The sequence below is a fragment of the Pelodiscus sinensis genome, chromosome 27 (genome assembly GCF_049634645.1).
Source record: "Pelodiscus sinensis isolate JC-2024 chromosome 27, ASM4963464v1, whole genome shotgun sequence".
NCBI lineage: Eukaryota > Metazoa > Chordata > Testudines > Trionychidae > Pelodiscus > Pelodiscus sinensis.
The window spans coordinates 13584208-13601005 of record NC_134737.1 but is presented as its reverse complement, the minus strand read 5'-3'; the positions used below and the strand labels follow the sequence as shown (position 1 = coordinate 13601005).

Below are 16798 nucleotides of genomic sequence, written 5' to 3'. Positions count from 1 at the left end.
GGGGGGGGGAAAAATCACATTGTGATCTTATGAAAAGCAAAAAGTTCAACAAGCAAGGATGTCTCTGAGGCAGGGGAGGGAAAATGAGATGGGGGGGGGGGGATTTACACCAGACAAAGGGGCAGAAGAGAGAAGGGCATTGTGCCATCTACAGACTCCACTCTCTTATCTGAAGACCTGTCTCCCATGAGAAGCATCAGGCAGGACTTTACTATGTCCAAGACTACTACTGGGAAAGGCACCGGGCACTGGCACTTGGAAGCTGGTGAGAAAGGCAGACAACCAGCCCTGCCAGTGATTAACATCTTTATACCACAGCCCACCAAGGCAAAGCTGCCTGCCACTTTCCCTGAGGGGCAGGGCGTGTACTCATTTTGTATGGCTAGGTCTTATTAAAACTTAACCCAATTATAGTCCATTTGGAATTGACAGGAAATGTGGGACTTCCCATTTGGACCCCAGACTGCAGCACTGCAGAAAGCTTCACATCTTTGTCCTTGTGCCTTTGCTCCCACAACCACGCCGGGCCTGTGATACAGCCTGGAGAGGTTTTTGGTGGCACATGGATCTCTAGGAGCTCCTGTGTTTCACCAGTCTCTTGGCAGGGTCACTGGAGTAGCCCCATTTCTGCACACTGAGTTTTGAACAGCTCACTCTCATTTGGAGGCATTTCAAACAACATCTCCAGGCACCCAACCCTCCTCTGTGCCTGTGGGAAGGCAGACGGCAACGTCGATGTCCTGGGCGAGTGTTTCTAACCACAGGCCACATTTCCAGTCAGGTGGCCATCAGGCGATTTTCTAAGCAATCCCTTTGCAGCTGGAAAGCATTGGTTCATTTCAGGCAGCTCGCTGCCAGCGTGTAGCCACAGAGCAGATGTCTGGTATCTTCCACCCGACGCAAACAATCCATTGTGCTTTTGACTAATCTCCTGCTAGCCGGAGCGGAACAAGTCTGGCAAGCGCATAAAGGCGGTTTCAGACACTGATGTAGTGACAGCTGTCATTCAGGACAGGGTCCGCCCTCTTTGCACAAGCCAATCTTTCCCATACTATGTGCATATTTGGTGGTCAAATAGCAAGGTGCAAGCACTACAGTTCTTAATGTGGCTGGGTTGGCTCCCCATTTTGGATTTCCTAAGTATGCTATTCCCAAGCTCTGAAGGCCTTGCACATTTCCTTCAGCCTGTTTATAGTCCAGAGTGACCCAGGTCAATATTTTTTGAGAGAAGGTTAGTAAGTTCCAAGTCTGTTGAAACCTGCACTTCCTGCAGGCAACTGGATTTGGGAAGAGGAACCTGCTCTAAAACCTAACGAATTAAAAGTTGGAAACCGGTCTCAAAAACACGTTTTCCTTTGTCCACAGGCATTTGGGCACATGCGGGTTGGGGGTGGGAAGGAATCACTTTCAGGGATGGCATTCAGTGACTGGTCTCTGTCCAAAGGCCAATTGTGTGTGTATAAGGTTTCAAAGGAAAAGGTTCACGATTTTAAGATCGTGACAGAAAATATATTTTCCCTCATTGTGAAAAAAATCCAAGTGGAAGTTTTTGGCATGGGCTCCGGCAAAAGGAGCTGAACTGTGAAAAGCTCTCAGACCGTAATCCTCACTGAGGCAGTTCTGAAGCTAAGCAAGGAGTATTTTAAAATTGCTGACCATGAACGTATAATACAATCTTTATATGTTCAGTTGCGCATCTCAGGAGAGACACATCACAGGTGATGTCAGAAAGGTGAGCACATTAAGAGGCAAAAGCTGGGCCAGCATCATTTGTTCAGGCATACTCATCAGCAGCAAAACAAAGGCAGCTTTTAAAAAGAAGTTCAGCTCCTGACATGCCCAGTTCTTCAGAAAATCTGGCCTAATTCTGGGCAGAGAGCTCTTCTGAAATTCTGCCATATTCTTCCTGAAATTGCACTGGGACAACTGTCTTACTGACCAGCGCTTCTCCATGTACTAGTTTTCCCTTTGAAAGAGCTATAGGCAACATGAAGAAAAAAAAAGTGACAGCAACAAATCAAGTTGTATAGCTCAAGCCAAAATGCAAGCGCTACGGGTCCCGGAGCATCAACTCAGCTTCACTTCATATGTAAGTAGTGGAGTGTGGTTTGTGCTTCAGAGACTTGGTCCCTGCACCAGAGCTGAAAATCTAAATTCACACATGTCAAGTAAGGCGTGAAGACTGTAAAAGTAGAGGAAAGGGCAGGGCGAAGAGAGGGAAGGAAAGTAGAAGGACATAAAGGTTACCATAGTATGATCAAGAAATGCAATGCGGCTATCATGATCAGAACCTCAACTACCCTTTCGCTTGGCCATTCACACAGCAATATGATCCAGTCTTCCTCTGACTCGTGAAACGTTTTTTTAAATCTATACTCAAAATGAGTTGAACACCACACTGAAATCAGGGTTCACAAGAATAGTCTAAAGCCCCATTTATTTCTGAAACACTGTTTTTGGGGAAAGTTGCAAAGCTTGTGAAATGAAGCCACCCTGGCAGTTGTCCTTCTATAGGCCAGGACTCTCCGCTATACAAATAAAATAAAATAAACCCTATGTTGGGATCAAAGAAGTTTACAGAAGATACATAGAAACGTAATGTACAAATTGAAGAACCTGTCATGAGACTGATCTAACACGTAATTTACCTACACTTCATTCTTGTGTTACTGGTTTGGTACACAGAGCTAGATCCAGAGTCAAAGAGCAATATTGAATTTGACAACACACAAATTTGTTTGTATTGGGTGGGTAAATTGGTGATGTGAGGTATGTAATGGGGTCAGAAGTTAATGCCTCAGTATCATAACTTCCTCAAATTTATATAATTGCTACATCACTGAGAACCTGTCCGTTTTGCCCATGTCATTCCATATTCCTCAGGCCTTGCGGAAGCTGAACTAGAAACAACTTGGAGCTAGGAGATCACATATTGCACCAGCCAGTGTTCAGACAGGAAGCCAATGCAAACCAAGGAGTTGTTAGTGATGCAGCGACACACCAAGCCCCACCCTCTTTTACAGATGAGAGCGGAGCAGCGCAAAGAGCAGAACTCGCACACTCGGGTTTCTGGGACGCCCTACGGCTTGCCCTCTTCCCTGGCGGAGTGTAGACATGAAACCACTAGCTGGTCGCATCCAAAGGGACTACTCAAGAGCATCACCCCGGGCCAAGCAGCAGCACTAGCACCACGTTCAGGCAGAGGATGCATTCCATGTTCTTCAGCAACCTGTCCAGCCAAGCCAGACAGGGTAATAATAAGGCCCAGAGGGAATGTGATCCAGCTTCCGAGGTGGGCTGGTGTAAGGACCCAGAGGGAAAACAGAGCAGTGTTAGCTATCCTAATAGCGCTCTGAACTCCCCCACCCCCGCCCCAGGATATTTCATTGGGCTTACTCCGTTCCCATTTCTAATTAAAAAGCAGAGCTAGGTATCAGCAGTTTATTAGCTTGGACGGCAGCAAGCCTGAGAGGAGCCAGGAACACCATATGGTTTGGATTTTAGAAATGCGTTCAGATTATGGAACACTAGAGACTTCCTTGAAAAAAAAACAAAAACCTCAAAAGCTTTTATACCCATTAGAAGTTCAGTAAAGTCTAATGAAAACCAACTTCCTTATAGAGGGCTTAAGAGAAAATGCAGCCCTAAAAAGGTTGTGCCAGTAAGGGATCGACCTCTTCTCTTGCCAAAGTAGAAACTGCCCTAATTGCTTTCACTTGCATTCTTCTGTGGCCAAGATCTGACCCTGCAAGGATGGGAAAAAAATTAATATTTACATTTCTTCCAAGGAAAATACATGGTCCAGGAACATTTTATGCTGTATCATCTCTAACTTGCCAAGCTTAGGAAAATCGGAGCTATTCTGGGATGTTTTGCAGGGGATTTGTTTGATTCTATTTTGCATCGTAGAGTCTGATGAATACCCACCAGTAACGAGATCCCAGAACATAGCCTAACCCACAGCCCGGTGGTTCGTTTTCCCACGGAAAAGACCTCGTTTTATGCACACCCTGAAGTTTAGTCTCCTGTTGCCAAGTCTCCACCCAGACTTGTGAGTTTGGGTTTTCAAACCACTTGGAGCTTAGACTGAAAGGACTTGGAGCTCAGACTGAAAGGACTATCATGTTCATCTGGTCTGACCTCCTGCCCTCGGACAAGCTCCTGACCCTTGCCAGTAACAGACCCCATATCTTTGTCTGTGTTACATGGTTTAAAGACTTCAAGTTACAGAGACTATTGCTCACATTGACAAAAAACCAAGTCATTGGCTCTTAGGGCATTTCTCTCATCCTCGCGCACACAACACCCAATGAGGCTAGGAGACACTGGCGACACCATCCAGCCTCCTTTTCACCTCTTCTGTATCTCAGTTTCCTCCTCCCAAGATTTTCCACAGTTGCTACCACTGGTGCATCCCGTCGGTCTGACCGTGGTAACACATGCCCGCTACCTCTGGTGCCTTAGTCAGGCTAGCGCACCAGCACTACTGTAAGAGGCGCTGCACTGTAATAGCGGCAAGCTTGGAGGAAAAGACCCAAGAGTAGGGATGTGAAGGACTAGTCGCTCCCCCGCCCCTTGCTGCCTCTATCAAAGTGGCAGTGTCGCGTGGAGCCTGGGGCCAGACCCCAGACTGCACGTGGTGCTGTCGCTTTGAAACGCCACCATGGGAGCCTGGCGTCAGGCTCTTCCCAGCATTTCAAAGCAGCAGTGCCACTTGGAGCTGGGCGTCAGCTGGGGGCTCTCCTACTCACTGAGCGCTGCTGCCTTGAAACACAGCAGGGAGCCCCGAGTCAGGTTCCCTGCAGCATTTCAAAGTAGCAGTGCCAAGGAGGGCCCAGGGGTCAGCCTGACTCCAGGCTCCTGCAGCAGCATTTCAAAGTGGCAGCGCCACACGGAACCCAGGGTCAGTGGGGAGTCCCCAGCTGATCCCGGGTGCCACGCCGGGTGCCACGCCGTAGGGCTGTTTCTACACTCCAAAGGCAGAGATGCCCTTCGACTAGTCAATTACCCACAATTTAACATCCCTACCCAAAAGCTTACTATAGCGTAGGTTAGAACATAAGAACGGCCGTACTGTGTCAGACCAAAGGTCCATCTAGCCCAGTAGCCTGTCTGCCGACAGTGGCCAGCACCAGGTGCCCCAGAGAGGGTGGACCGAAGACAACAATCAAGCGATTTGTCTCCTGCCATCCCTCTCCAGCCTCTGACAGAGGCCAGGGACACCAATTCTATCCCCTGGCTAATAGCCTTTTATGGACCTCACCTCCATGAAATTATCTAGCTTCTCTTTAAACTCTGTTCTCATACCCTTATTGATTCACATGCACATCAGACAAGTACAGGGTTAGTTTGCTGATGGACTTATTTGGAGTTACAGACATCAGTCCAGAATAGATGAGTGCAGTCTTAAAACGGAAACAGAACAAGGGCATCCATTCTTATAGGCATATCTTAGTGCAGGCCAACAGTACTCCATAAGGTACAGGGTCTCTGGGAAAAACTAGCCTAGTTGCATGACAGCTGCATACTTCTGGAGCGTCCTGTTAGCTAGGGCTGGAAAACAACATCTTGCCCTCCAATTTTAAGTGTGTGTGAGTGCAAGAATGACAAGCCCTGAGCATGTGATTAATAACCCCGTAAAACCAACCACCCCCAAACATCTTCCAAACTCCAATAAACCCGATGCAAAGTATGTTTTCACAAGCTATAAATCAGCAGGCTTAGCTTAATAAAACTTGCTTTTATTGGAGCACATTAGATGACCGTCTAAGAACGACTGGCGGCTTCAGAGACCAGCTTAGACAATTAAACGTGCTTGCCTCATAAATCAGAAACAAATCCACACTACGTCCTTCTGAGCGACAGGTGCGTGTGATTAGTGCTCTGCACCGATCCCGATCCGGGCCTGCAATTCAACAGCCTTACCACAGTTTGCATGACTCCCAGGCCTAGCCCCCGTTCCCAGCCTCTCCTCTCACATGGCCTTTTGGCTTTGCAACAGATGTACTTCATTACCACAAACCCACAGGCATGTAACACGCCAAGCTGGATTGTATTTTCATTTAGTAGAGGCCATAATTCAGAAACCTGGGTTTGTGGCTGTTAATATTTTCTTCCCTTTTTTGAAGGCAGATCAGATTTTTATTGGTGAAAAATTAAATTTTGCAGAGAAGTGATACAATCTTAGCCACAATCCTCCAGGCGTGCCGCTTCAAGAGGAAATGAAAAGCAGGAGCCCAAGTGACACAGGAGAGGGGAGGCTTTTTGCTTCTAACTTTCACAAGGTCAGAGGGTTGTAAGGCTGCTGCTGCTTCTCTGCTCTCCTCCCCACTCCACATCTGAGCTTTGCCAGGTTTGTGTGTGTGTGTGTGTGGGGGGGGGGGGGGGGCGCGACAACTTGGAAACGGGCCAGAATACAAATAGCAAATATGTAACCATGGCAACTGCAAGAATCACAGGAAATCATTAGAAAAGGAATTCAGAGACTGTTCGGGATGCTTAGAGATCGTCAATGCACAAATATGCTGCCCTTTCATAAAACAACAGGGTCATGCTGTCCCCTTTTGTTCCTCTGCTATCTCCCTGCCCAGAGCGGTCACACCGGCAAGTGCTCTGGATGACAGAGGTTCCTACGTGGGTCTGCGAACCACTGCTCTGAGGAGAACGAGAGTAGCATCGGGGGTTTCAGTGAGCAGCTAAGCTACTTAAGGACACTTTCTAGAACTCGAGTTAAAAATAAAGCAAAAGAAAATGTAGTCGCCACATATGCATTGTGTGTCAGTCAATTCTTGCCTTTACAACCTGGTTTAGAAGGGAAGAATTGGTTAGTTACATACATCTTGAATGTGCTCCCAGCCTCAGCTTGGCAGGGGAGGGGTCAGGAGTGTGTGTGTGTCAGCACCTACACTCTTCAAAGTGCTCCTGTGCCACCGTCTGAGGGCCAGGAGCTCCGTGCACACCTAGGGCAGGTAACAGTACATGCTGCATTTAGTGCAATGAACTGGATAGCCTCCGTTCCCAGACTTCTGCCTGCGCTCTTTACCCCCGCGGCTGGTTCTTTTCTCGGGGCTTTGATGGTATCAGGGGGTTTCTAGCCTTAAGAGTTTAAAGAATGTTGAGTGTATCTAGACCTCTAAACTTCAAACAACATGCCCATTAGCTGTTCCTGTTCACCTGAAACTGCTTGAAGTCCTGGTCTTCGAGTAGCCCGACTCCCTGGTTAAGGGATGATGGGCACTAAAGTGCTTAGGAGTCAAAGCCTCCTGCAGAAGCTCTCAGCCTTGTCTAGCAGCAGCTGGGAGCAACACACAACCTCCCAAACAGGCCACACAGTATAGTTCAGTCAAGCAGCAAGCACACCACAAAACACACCCTACAGACACACTTAGCCAAGGGTCACATACAAAGGCCAGGGCAATGCTCCCGAATCGGAAAGTGACTCAATGTGAAGCAATTCCCTCTTCAGCTGCTTTGTCGGGGGAGAGCAGAACTGAAACAGCAATGTTCACTGGTGCACAGAAACAGAGAATCAGACACAAAGGAAGAGAAGTTTTGTTTCAAGTGAAAATTAGTAAATTGCTTGAATCTATAGCTAATCTGTTCCCTGTGGCTGGCTGTTTCTAGGCTTTCGCTCCAGGACACCCCTCCGCACCCTGCAAAAAACCATTCATTCCTTTCCATATCCTGATGGAGCTACCGGCATAACAACAGTAAACCCAATACAGGAATTTAGGACCAATGCTTAGGGAGACTCCAAGGAGCCTGCAAATCTATCTCTATTGTCAGTCTCCACATAGGCTGACCAAAGGTGTTCATTTTGTGACACATTAAAAACAAGACCATTTTCTCGCCAAACGTTGTGTTCCACTCACATCCAGTGCTGCATTCTTTAACTGCCCCCACTCCTCATCATGCTGTATCTTAGAGTTGGTCTTTAGGGAGTGTCAGAACATCTGAGACTGCATGTTCTTGGTGCAACACTGGAGCATCTCGATAGCGTTGTACAACTCCTGTGCAAAGCACCACTCGTCAGAACCCTGAGGAGGGATATCCATAAACTGGTCTCCTAGACCAGAGATAAGCCAACCAGAATGTAGAAAAGCAGCACTGGCCAAATTTGAACTCTCTAAAGACAGCAGTTACCATATTTGACGCCTAATGGGATAACCAGAGATGGCATATAAGCTACTGCTCTCCTATCCGTCAGCAACCCAAGAATAAAATATCAGGAAGCAATTTTTATCTAGTTCCAATTCACCACAAATCAAAATAAACCAACAAGGCATTCAGCAGAGAACCCAGAAAGAATTTGTTCCTCTAGGAATATTTTCACAAAGTAGCCTGTTCTGTAATTCATTTGCAATTAGGAAGCCAGTTGAGTGACACTGTCGGTAAAGCTAGTTAATATAAGGATACCATTCAGATCAGAAAGAGGATTAAACACTTGTCACATGAATACAAGCCCTCACAAAAGGAGCTGTCGGATCTATTTGTACTCAAAGTTATTCCAAGGCGGTAATCCAATCAAACGTTTCTAGCAATGCCTGAGTGCACAAGGACAGCACTCCTGGAGTAGGAGCAACAGGACTCCGGTTTTGATTGCCTGTCCATACAAATAAGATGTTCTGCAGTTACCCACGTTTTACCATCTAACGTAGCCTGTCTCAAGACCTAGAATCATAGAATCATAGAATAATAGGACTGGAAGGGACCTCGAGAGGTCATCGAGTCCAGCCCCCCACCCTCAAGGCAGGATCAAGCTCCGTCTACACCATCCCTGACAGATGTCTGTCTAACCTGTTCTTAAATATCTCCAGAGAGGGAGATTCCATCACCTCCCTTGGCAATTTATTCCAATATTTGACCACCCTGACAGTTAGGAATTTTTTCCTAATGTCCAATCTAAACCTCCCCTGCTGCACTTTAAGCCCATTACTCCTTGTCCTGTCCTCAGAAACCAAGAGGAACAAATTTTCGCCTTCCTCCTTGTGACACCCTTTTAGATATTTGAAAACCGCTATCATGTCCCCCCTTAATCTTCTTTTTTCCAAACTAAACAAGCCCAGTTCATGAAGCCTGGCTTCATAGGTCATGTTCTCTAAACCTTTAATCATTCTTGTCGCTCTTCTCTGTACCCTTTCCAATTTCTCCACATCTTTCTTGAAACCTGAATCACTTGTTCACATCACTAAGTCATGATGTAGATTGGAGAACTTCAGGACACCCATACGCCTTGGGGCTGAACTGGGAGAACCCTAGAAACACGAGTGGGAGCAAGCGAAGAGCGGCCTTTGCCAGCTTTCCCAACCAGATGCCACGATCTTGATAGTTGGAGATGGAGCATGTGGCCTATGCATGCTGCAGACTGATCCTAACCAAGCTACTGGCCTACTCCCCACCATGATAATACTTAACCAATGGGTCCCTAACTGTTCTGTATCTTAGGGGCTAGGTAGCCAGCTGCACCAGGATGCGCATGTCTCGGGCCTGAGAAACAACATGGACACTGACCTTATCTAATGAGTGAGATGACCAGGCTATTTAAACATCCATTTCTCCAGCTTGGAACAGAAGCTAAGTGCCTTCCGCCCGCCATTCCCATCTTCGCTGACTGAGCCACGTACCGCGCTGAACTAGGGGCAGTTGCAGAAAGGGAACCTTTAAGGAAAGACCTGCTGGGTTTCACACCACTCCTCCCTGAACTCCCAGACAAGACTCTAGCTCTGGCAAGCCCGCAGTCGATGCAGTAACAGAATGAGCTGCCAGTGCCGGAGGCAGACTCCCAGCACTACCGGATAAAACTGAACTGCCGGGGCAGGCAGCCGCAGAGCATACAGCTAAAGGTTTATAGCGTCAAGGACTGTTTCCCATAGAAAGCTAGTGGTTTAAATGAGCTTTACCATCTTTCTGAAGAGATTAGGTCATTAAAATGGAGACACATGCCGATTAGCCTCCGGTGACCTCTTCAGGCTACCTAGAGATTCATTTCACCTCTTCGCCTAGTCAGCCAAGGTTTTTCTGCCTGGTTACTGTGGGCATAAAATCTCTAGACTGAGGGCAGGCTGCCCCCCTAACAGTGAGGACCCCCTGGAGAGTATCTTTCACACAGTGCCAGAGCCATTAGCAACACAACTGTAACAATTTCTCTAACTTTCCAAGTATTATTAAAAGCTGCAAAATGGAGCATCTCCAAACGAGGGATTAGAGAGATTGTAATTCTGCACTGCCCTGCCACCTCGATCTAGTCATCTCTGCCAATGGCTAGTTTCAAAGCTTTCCAAAAGGAATCAAGCACTTCCCACTTCACAGGGATGCTGAGTCCAGTTGAAGGCAAACTGCAGTTCATTAGTAAGAGTTACAGTGTACATAAAAGTGGGGTCTAACAAGCTGCTCAGGTTTTGCCTCATTTCCAGTTCAAAGGCTTTTTGCTAGTAAAGCTCTCAAACAAATAACGTACCAGGGAGAATAGAGTTTGTGCCCACTGCGAAGAAACAAAGCAAAACCGGAGATAGGATCTCAACCATTCTCCCCTCCTTCAGCCTAGTAATTACAGCCGGGGACTGCCGAGGTTACCCTTTTAACTGTGAGCAAACCTGTTGCTAGAGGGGCACTTTCCTGAGTTTTTCATGCTGTCACCCTGGGCGGAGAAGCAAGCCATGTACTTCAGTCTCCCCCTGCAAGAGGGCACAGTGATCTCTGGCTGTCACCAGCACCCAGGCAGCCAGAATGCAACACAGTAATGCAAACAGTGCTTACTCGGAGCGTCTTTGCAATCGGGGAGGGAGACGACGGGGGAGAGTCGGACTGAGACTTCCTGTTTCGAGTGAACTCCTTACTCCTGGTGTACAAGGACGACATGGTCTCGGAGGCAGGCGGGAGAACCACAGCACCACCGAAGCCCAATTCTTCACTTTCCTTCTGCTACGTGTGCTGAGCAGTTCCTTCTCCCAAGCCAGATCAAATGAATTTCATCAGACACACAGTACTGGTAATTTTAAGCCTCCTGCTGTTTGCAGTGGGATACGTCCAGGCCTCAGAGTGGAGCTTTTTAGTACATGCTGCCCCGCAATGCTGCTTCTTGCTCAAGTTGAAGGTAGGTGTTAAGGAATGCCTGTGTTACAGTCCTGGGTGTTGCAGCACTGCCCGCAGAATAAAGGCCTGCTCTAAGGTCGTCCACAAAAGGATGTTTTCTTTGCACCATCCAACGCCAGATGTTACTGATGACCTGCAGTAACAGCGGTGGGTAGAACGCCTCCAGTCCCACAAGGATGAAGCCAGAGGAATAGCTAGTTTTATCCAAATAGGAAACTTTTTCAAGAAACCCGTTTGACTCCTCAGCCCTGCAGATAGCTCCCTGCTGTTGCAGCAGAGCAGAGATGCATGATTTAAGAGCAACAGGCTAATACAAATCAGGAACGAACGCAGTTTCAGAAAGGGGCAGTCCAGATAAAGTTGAGTTTTGTTCCGTCCTCCTAGTTGCAGACGCCTTTACACACACATCTTCCCTCCCCTCTTGCTATTTTCTGACATTCCAAATCCTTACTTGTTCAGCAAGGAATGCTGGAGTGAGGCCAAGGGCAAAGATTCACTTTCAACTTGGGATCCAGGCTGCCGCTTGCAGGAAAAAGAAAACACGCAAACTCCCCTGGCGAGCAGAGTGCAGAGCCGGAGGTCAGACAAATTCATTACACTTTGTAAGGTCTGCATTCCAAGCCAGTATTTTGCAGCTGCCTATGTCAAAGGCTGTTTGCTTAAGAAGATACAATAGAACATGGGTTCCCAAATTGGGGGGGCGTGAAGAAATTCCAGGGGGAGCACGAGGCAACCCAGCCCCCTTCCTCCCCAAAATCAACCCTTTCCCCCTAAGTTTTGCTGCTATTTTTGTTTTTCAGCCAGGTCAGTTCCTTTTTTTTGGGGGGGGGGGGGAGAAGAGAGGGGGGCTCAACAACAAGTTTGGCTGCTGGGGGGGGGGGCATGATTCTGCAAAGTTTGGGAACCACTGCAATAGAACAACATTTCAGGCTGCCATTAGACAGAATGCAGGCTTCCCCAGAGCACAACAGCACTTGTGAGACAAATGGTTTTTTAACAGTTGGTTAGAGCTATGAGCCGGCAAAGCTTAACCATTCAAACAGGAACTGTTATTTTATTTTTTCAGGGTGTATAGCTGGCTAGCCTCTCTGCCTGGATTTAAAAAATAAATACATACATTAAAAAAAATCTAAACTCATGTAGTCACCCCTTTCTCTGCATGCTGCCAACTGGCTTCTCAATTCTGGTTACAGATTTATTGAACACACAGGTCCATCAGGAAGGCTGCATTTTGAATTTTCAGAGCGGACCAAAAAACCAATAACTTTGCACCCCTGAATATCATACTTTATAGCTGAACAAAGCCACTCAAATCCACATCAAAGCAGCACACATTTATTTGAATCACTGCACATGAAGCATGTCTGAGGTGCACCAGGAGGGGACGCAAACACTTTGGAGAATAGGTTTAGAAGTCAGACGGACCTTGACAAATTGGAGAATTGGTCAACAATTGATCAACAAGATATTAAACATGAGGGCAAAGTATTTGGCTGAGGAAGCAGCACTCAAATGCACAACTAGGGAAATCAGGCAAGTGGGTAGTACGGTCAGTTTGATAGTTACGAAAAAGGCTAATATTCTGGGATGTTTTAACAGAAGCATCGTACGTGGGACACGGGAGAGAACTGTCCCACGATTTGGCATTGCCAGGACATTAGCTGGAGAAGCACGTCCAGTTCTAGATTCCGCACTTTAGGAAAGATGTGGATAAACTGGGCGCATCCAGAGGAATGCAACAAAAACGATTAAAGGTTTAGAAAAACGGCCTGAGGAAAGGTTATAAAAAGCTGTTTAGTTGTGTGAAAAAACAATGGGAGAGAAGGTGGGGGAAAGAATGATAAGTCTTCAAAGATGTTAAGGGCTAATAAAGGAGAACAGTGATCAATTATTCTCCATGCTTGCGGAAGGTAGGACAAGAAGTAAATTGGATTAATCCGCAGGAAGGGGGATTTAGTTTAGATTAGGAAACATGCCCCCACAATAATTAAGTATTACATTAAGCTTCTAAGGAAAGTTGTGGAATCAACACTGTTGGAGAAACACTGATCGGGCATGGGCCAGGTACATTTGGTCCTGCCTCCACATAAGGTGGAGGACTAGATGGCCTCTCGAGATCTGTTCCAGTCTACATGCCTGGATTTGGTCCTTAAAGTGGTCTCATGTGTTAAGCAGGCTTGCAGTCCAACACAGCATGTGTCTGAGGTATGATCTCCCAAGCTTCTAGCACTTCCATGTCTGGCCGTTAGTCTAACATCCACCCTCTGTAGCAAATTGCATGCCTGCAGTGTGCATGTCTGGAGACTAGTGCACAGAACGTAGGATATAGAATTTACCTACAGAAATTCTTCACTCACTCACCTTATCGACTGCCTTCACGCTGGGAGCACAGATGTAATTTCTATAGCACCCTTGGAATGGGAGGAACAGTGTTGGCTTCATTTATCGGATGGAGAATGCATATCTGAAGCCATCTCAGTGATTGCAAAGGGACAGGCAAACCAAAGTGACAGCTAGCGGGAAAGCTTTGAAATGGTCTCGTGTACCCAGACTATACTCCTACAAAGGGAGGAAAGTACAGTCCTCCTACAGAATGGGATGGAAACAGAGAAATTGGGTGAGGTGTGGCAGAGCAGGAACCTGAACACAGCTCTTCCAAGCCCCAGTCCAGTGCCTTGACCACACAACTAACCTTCCCCTCCGCTAGCTAGACTTGAATGCTGCCTTCTATCACCACTGGCAAGAGTGCTATTGTGATTTTCCAACTGGAAGTTCATAGAACACCAGCATGTGTGTTCTCACCGTAGTGTCTGACAGGAGGAAGCCTGAAAACCATGTGCAATGATTCACATTACCCTCTCGCGTAGCAAGTCACAACAGTAACAAGTCTGAAGGAATCCGTGTTAGTCACCAAGGTGGGGCTCTAGCAGTCTGAGCTGTGCTCGCTTTCCTCATTTCCCAACAGTAGCTCATAGTCAGGGCATAAGAACAATGCAGTGATTCATAGTCATTCGTGGCTATAGTCCTCGGGACAGGGAAAGCTCTGAATTCAGAGTTTAAGTGCAATGATTGGCAGTGACCTTCCCAGCCCAGTTATTAAAACCAAAGCAACGGTGAATTCTGTGCTCTCTACCTATGCCAAGGAAGAGTGTCTCTCCACCATCCCATGAGACAAAATATTGAGGGCACGGGGAAGAACACCAAGGGACTACTTTAAAAGACAGCTCGTCCCAGCTTTTTATACTTTCCATTTTCCCTTATGCCATTCCATTTTCCCAATGTTATCATCCAAACTGGATCTTCTATCCATTGCAGGTCTGCTATTCACCACGTCCTGAAGCATCAGTCTCAGTCAATGTTTGGGATTGGTGCCTAACCCTGACTAACTGGGCCTTTTGCCTGGATTGTTTTGCGAATACTCATGTGCAAGCAGCCATTATATAGCACTACGTATTGTTCCCAGTCCCAATCAAATCACTGTGACGTACACTGACACAGCCACAGTTATGGTGGTCTGCAACACGAGGCATTTCAGAGAACACATCTCTGCTTACCTCATGGACTGCCCCTACTGACAGACTCCATTCATTGAGAGACCATCCTGGCAGTTGCAGGGCCTTTGCAACGTTTCAGCAGCAGTTGAGAGCAGAAACAGAAAAAGATTTTATACTCGGATCCTCCCTGAAGTATAAATATAATGAATTTGGTCTTAATTACACTCAGCCCCTTCCCACAGCCTGCCATTTCACACAGTCCTGTGCCCCCGCCCAGACAGGTATTTCAAGAAAAGGCAAGACGCTAACGTAAGATTGGGTACAAACAATACCTACAAACCACCATTGCAATCTGATTAGAGCAGAGATTTACGCACTTACTTAACAGGGAAAGGTGCTGAGCTCAAACCCAACACCAGTGTATCAGAAAAAACTAGGATGAAGCCCTTACCCAGTTTAAAAAAATTAAACCGGTTAGCTCTCAAGTTTTCACCGTAGATTGCCTTCCTAAATTAACTTCCTCCCTAGGGCATCAAGCCCTCAGCAAATTGGAAGCCTTCAAAGGATATGAAGACACTGGACAAAATCTATTCTGGAAAAATCACCCTGCAAACTCTTCACCATAAGTGGGATGATGAACTGGATGCTGGAAACAGTTTATTAAATGGTGTTCCCACAGCACACCGGTAATCCAGCTCCATAACACCTTTCAACATTTCTTCCCTGAACAATGTGGGAAGCCCTTTTTGAAGAGAATTAGAGGTCTACTAGAGAAACACTGAAGAGTGGACAAGAGTTAGAGAAAGGTCAATGTTTTAGTACTGGTCCCATCTTTTCCAAAGCACTGCTTTGAAATCCTTATTGTCCCTCAGTTCGTACAGGCAACTAAAAATGTGCCGCCTTTCCCTGGATGCTTGAAATGCCCACAAGCATTGAATATGCATCATCTAGTTCAGTGGTCTCCAACCTTTTTACACCCAAGATCACTTTTTAAGTCTCAGAACAGGCAAAGATCTACTGCCCCGCCCCTTCCTTGAAGCCCCGCCTACATTACATGAGGAAATCTAATGTAAATGTACTGCGCAGGTGCGCAGTTCAGAGAGGGCTCAAGAGCTACTCTTAGAGCCCCTGAGATCTACCGGTAGATCACGATCTACTGGTTGGTGACCACGGATATAATTTATTTCGGCACAACCTAACCTCTGAGAAAAACATGTTGCTTCTACACTACAGTCTATAATGCATGATGCCCAAATTCCAGATGGTAAAACTGCCAAGACTGAAATAAATTGCCCAGGGAGATTGTGGAATCTCCATCTCTGGAGATATTTAAGAGTAGGTTAGATAAATGTCTATCAGGGATGTACTGGGTCCTGCCATGAGGGCAGGGGACTGGACTCGATGACCTCTCAAGGTCCCTTCCAGTCCTAGTACTCTATGATTTACAGGGATTTGCATATGAGGGTGGCTCCAGAACAGGTTTCTGATAGTGATGTTTATTAACAAAGTTATTGCCTGGGCATTACTCTTGAAGACTCCATGAAGCAAAAAGCCCCAAGATCAGGTTACCACACAGGAAAGAGCTTTGTGCACTGCTCTGTGTTCTCTTGCAACGTCACCCATCACAAAGTCTCCCCTTTACACCAATTTTTCTGAACATATTTAATTTGGCAGTTTTACCATTATTTCCTGGGTCTAGCCAACATGCTGCTCAAACCATAGGCCTTTTCAGTCAGATAAAGAGCCCTCAGTGACTCCTATTTTCCATTTAGCATCCTAAAAAGAGAGCTAGTGAAGAGGAAGTGGTTTTAAGATGGGAGTGAGCACTGTGATGGGGGGGGCTGAGTGCTGCAGAGGGAGTGGTTGGGGCAGGGAATCTGCTACTTCATCTTTGAGTTTGGACCTAATGAGTGATTGTTCTGCTTTGCTTCAAGATGTGCAATAAAAGTGTCAACGAGTTAGACTGCACAAGAGAGGGCATACGTACCACCCAATAATCACGTCCATGGAATAGAATTTAGATTTGATTGCATTAAAAAGGTATTTCACCTCTATCATTTCTGGAAATCAACAGCACAGGCATTAATGCCTAATAGAATCATAGGACTGGAAGGGACCTCGAGAGTTCATCTAGGCCAGTCCCTGCCCTCATTACTCTTGCTCTTACTTATGCACATTATCCAGTTAGTCACACTCCGACTCGCGAAAAGAGT

The 16798-nt window shown here is 46.6% G+C and overlaps 1 protein-coding gene across 7 annotated transcripts in view; it reads right to left on the bottom strand.

Annotated features, from left to right (window-relative positions):
* PPP1R12B (protein phosphatase 1 regulatory subunit 12B) overlaps positions 1–16798 on the bottom strand; it is a 151488-nt gene that overhangs the window by 25818 nt on the left and 108872 nt on the right. Inside the window, exon 1 of one of the 7 annotated variants that reach the window (XM_025181043.2) lies at positions 10756–11812. The exons of the other annotated variants lie outside the window; for them this stretch is intronic. Within the exon in view, the coding sequence (XP_025036828.1) occupies positions 10756–10857 (102 nt within the window). The 5' untranslated portion in view covers positions 10858–11812. Of the gene's footprint in view, positions 1–10755; positions 11813–16798 lie in introns of those variants that run through there. 7 annotated transcript variants of the gene reach the window in all.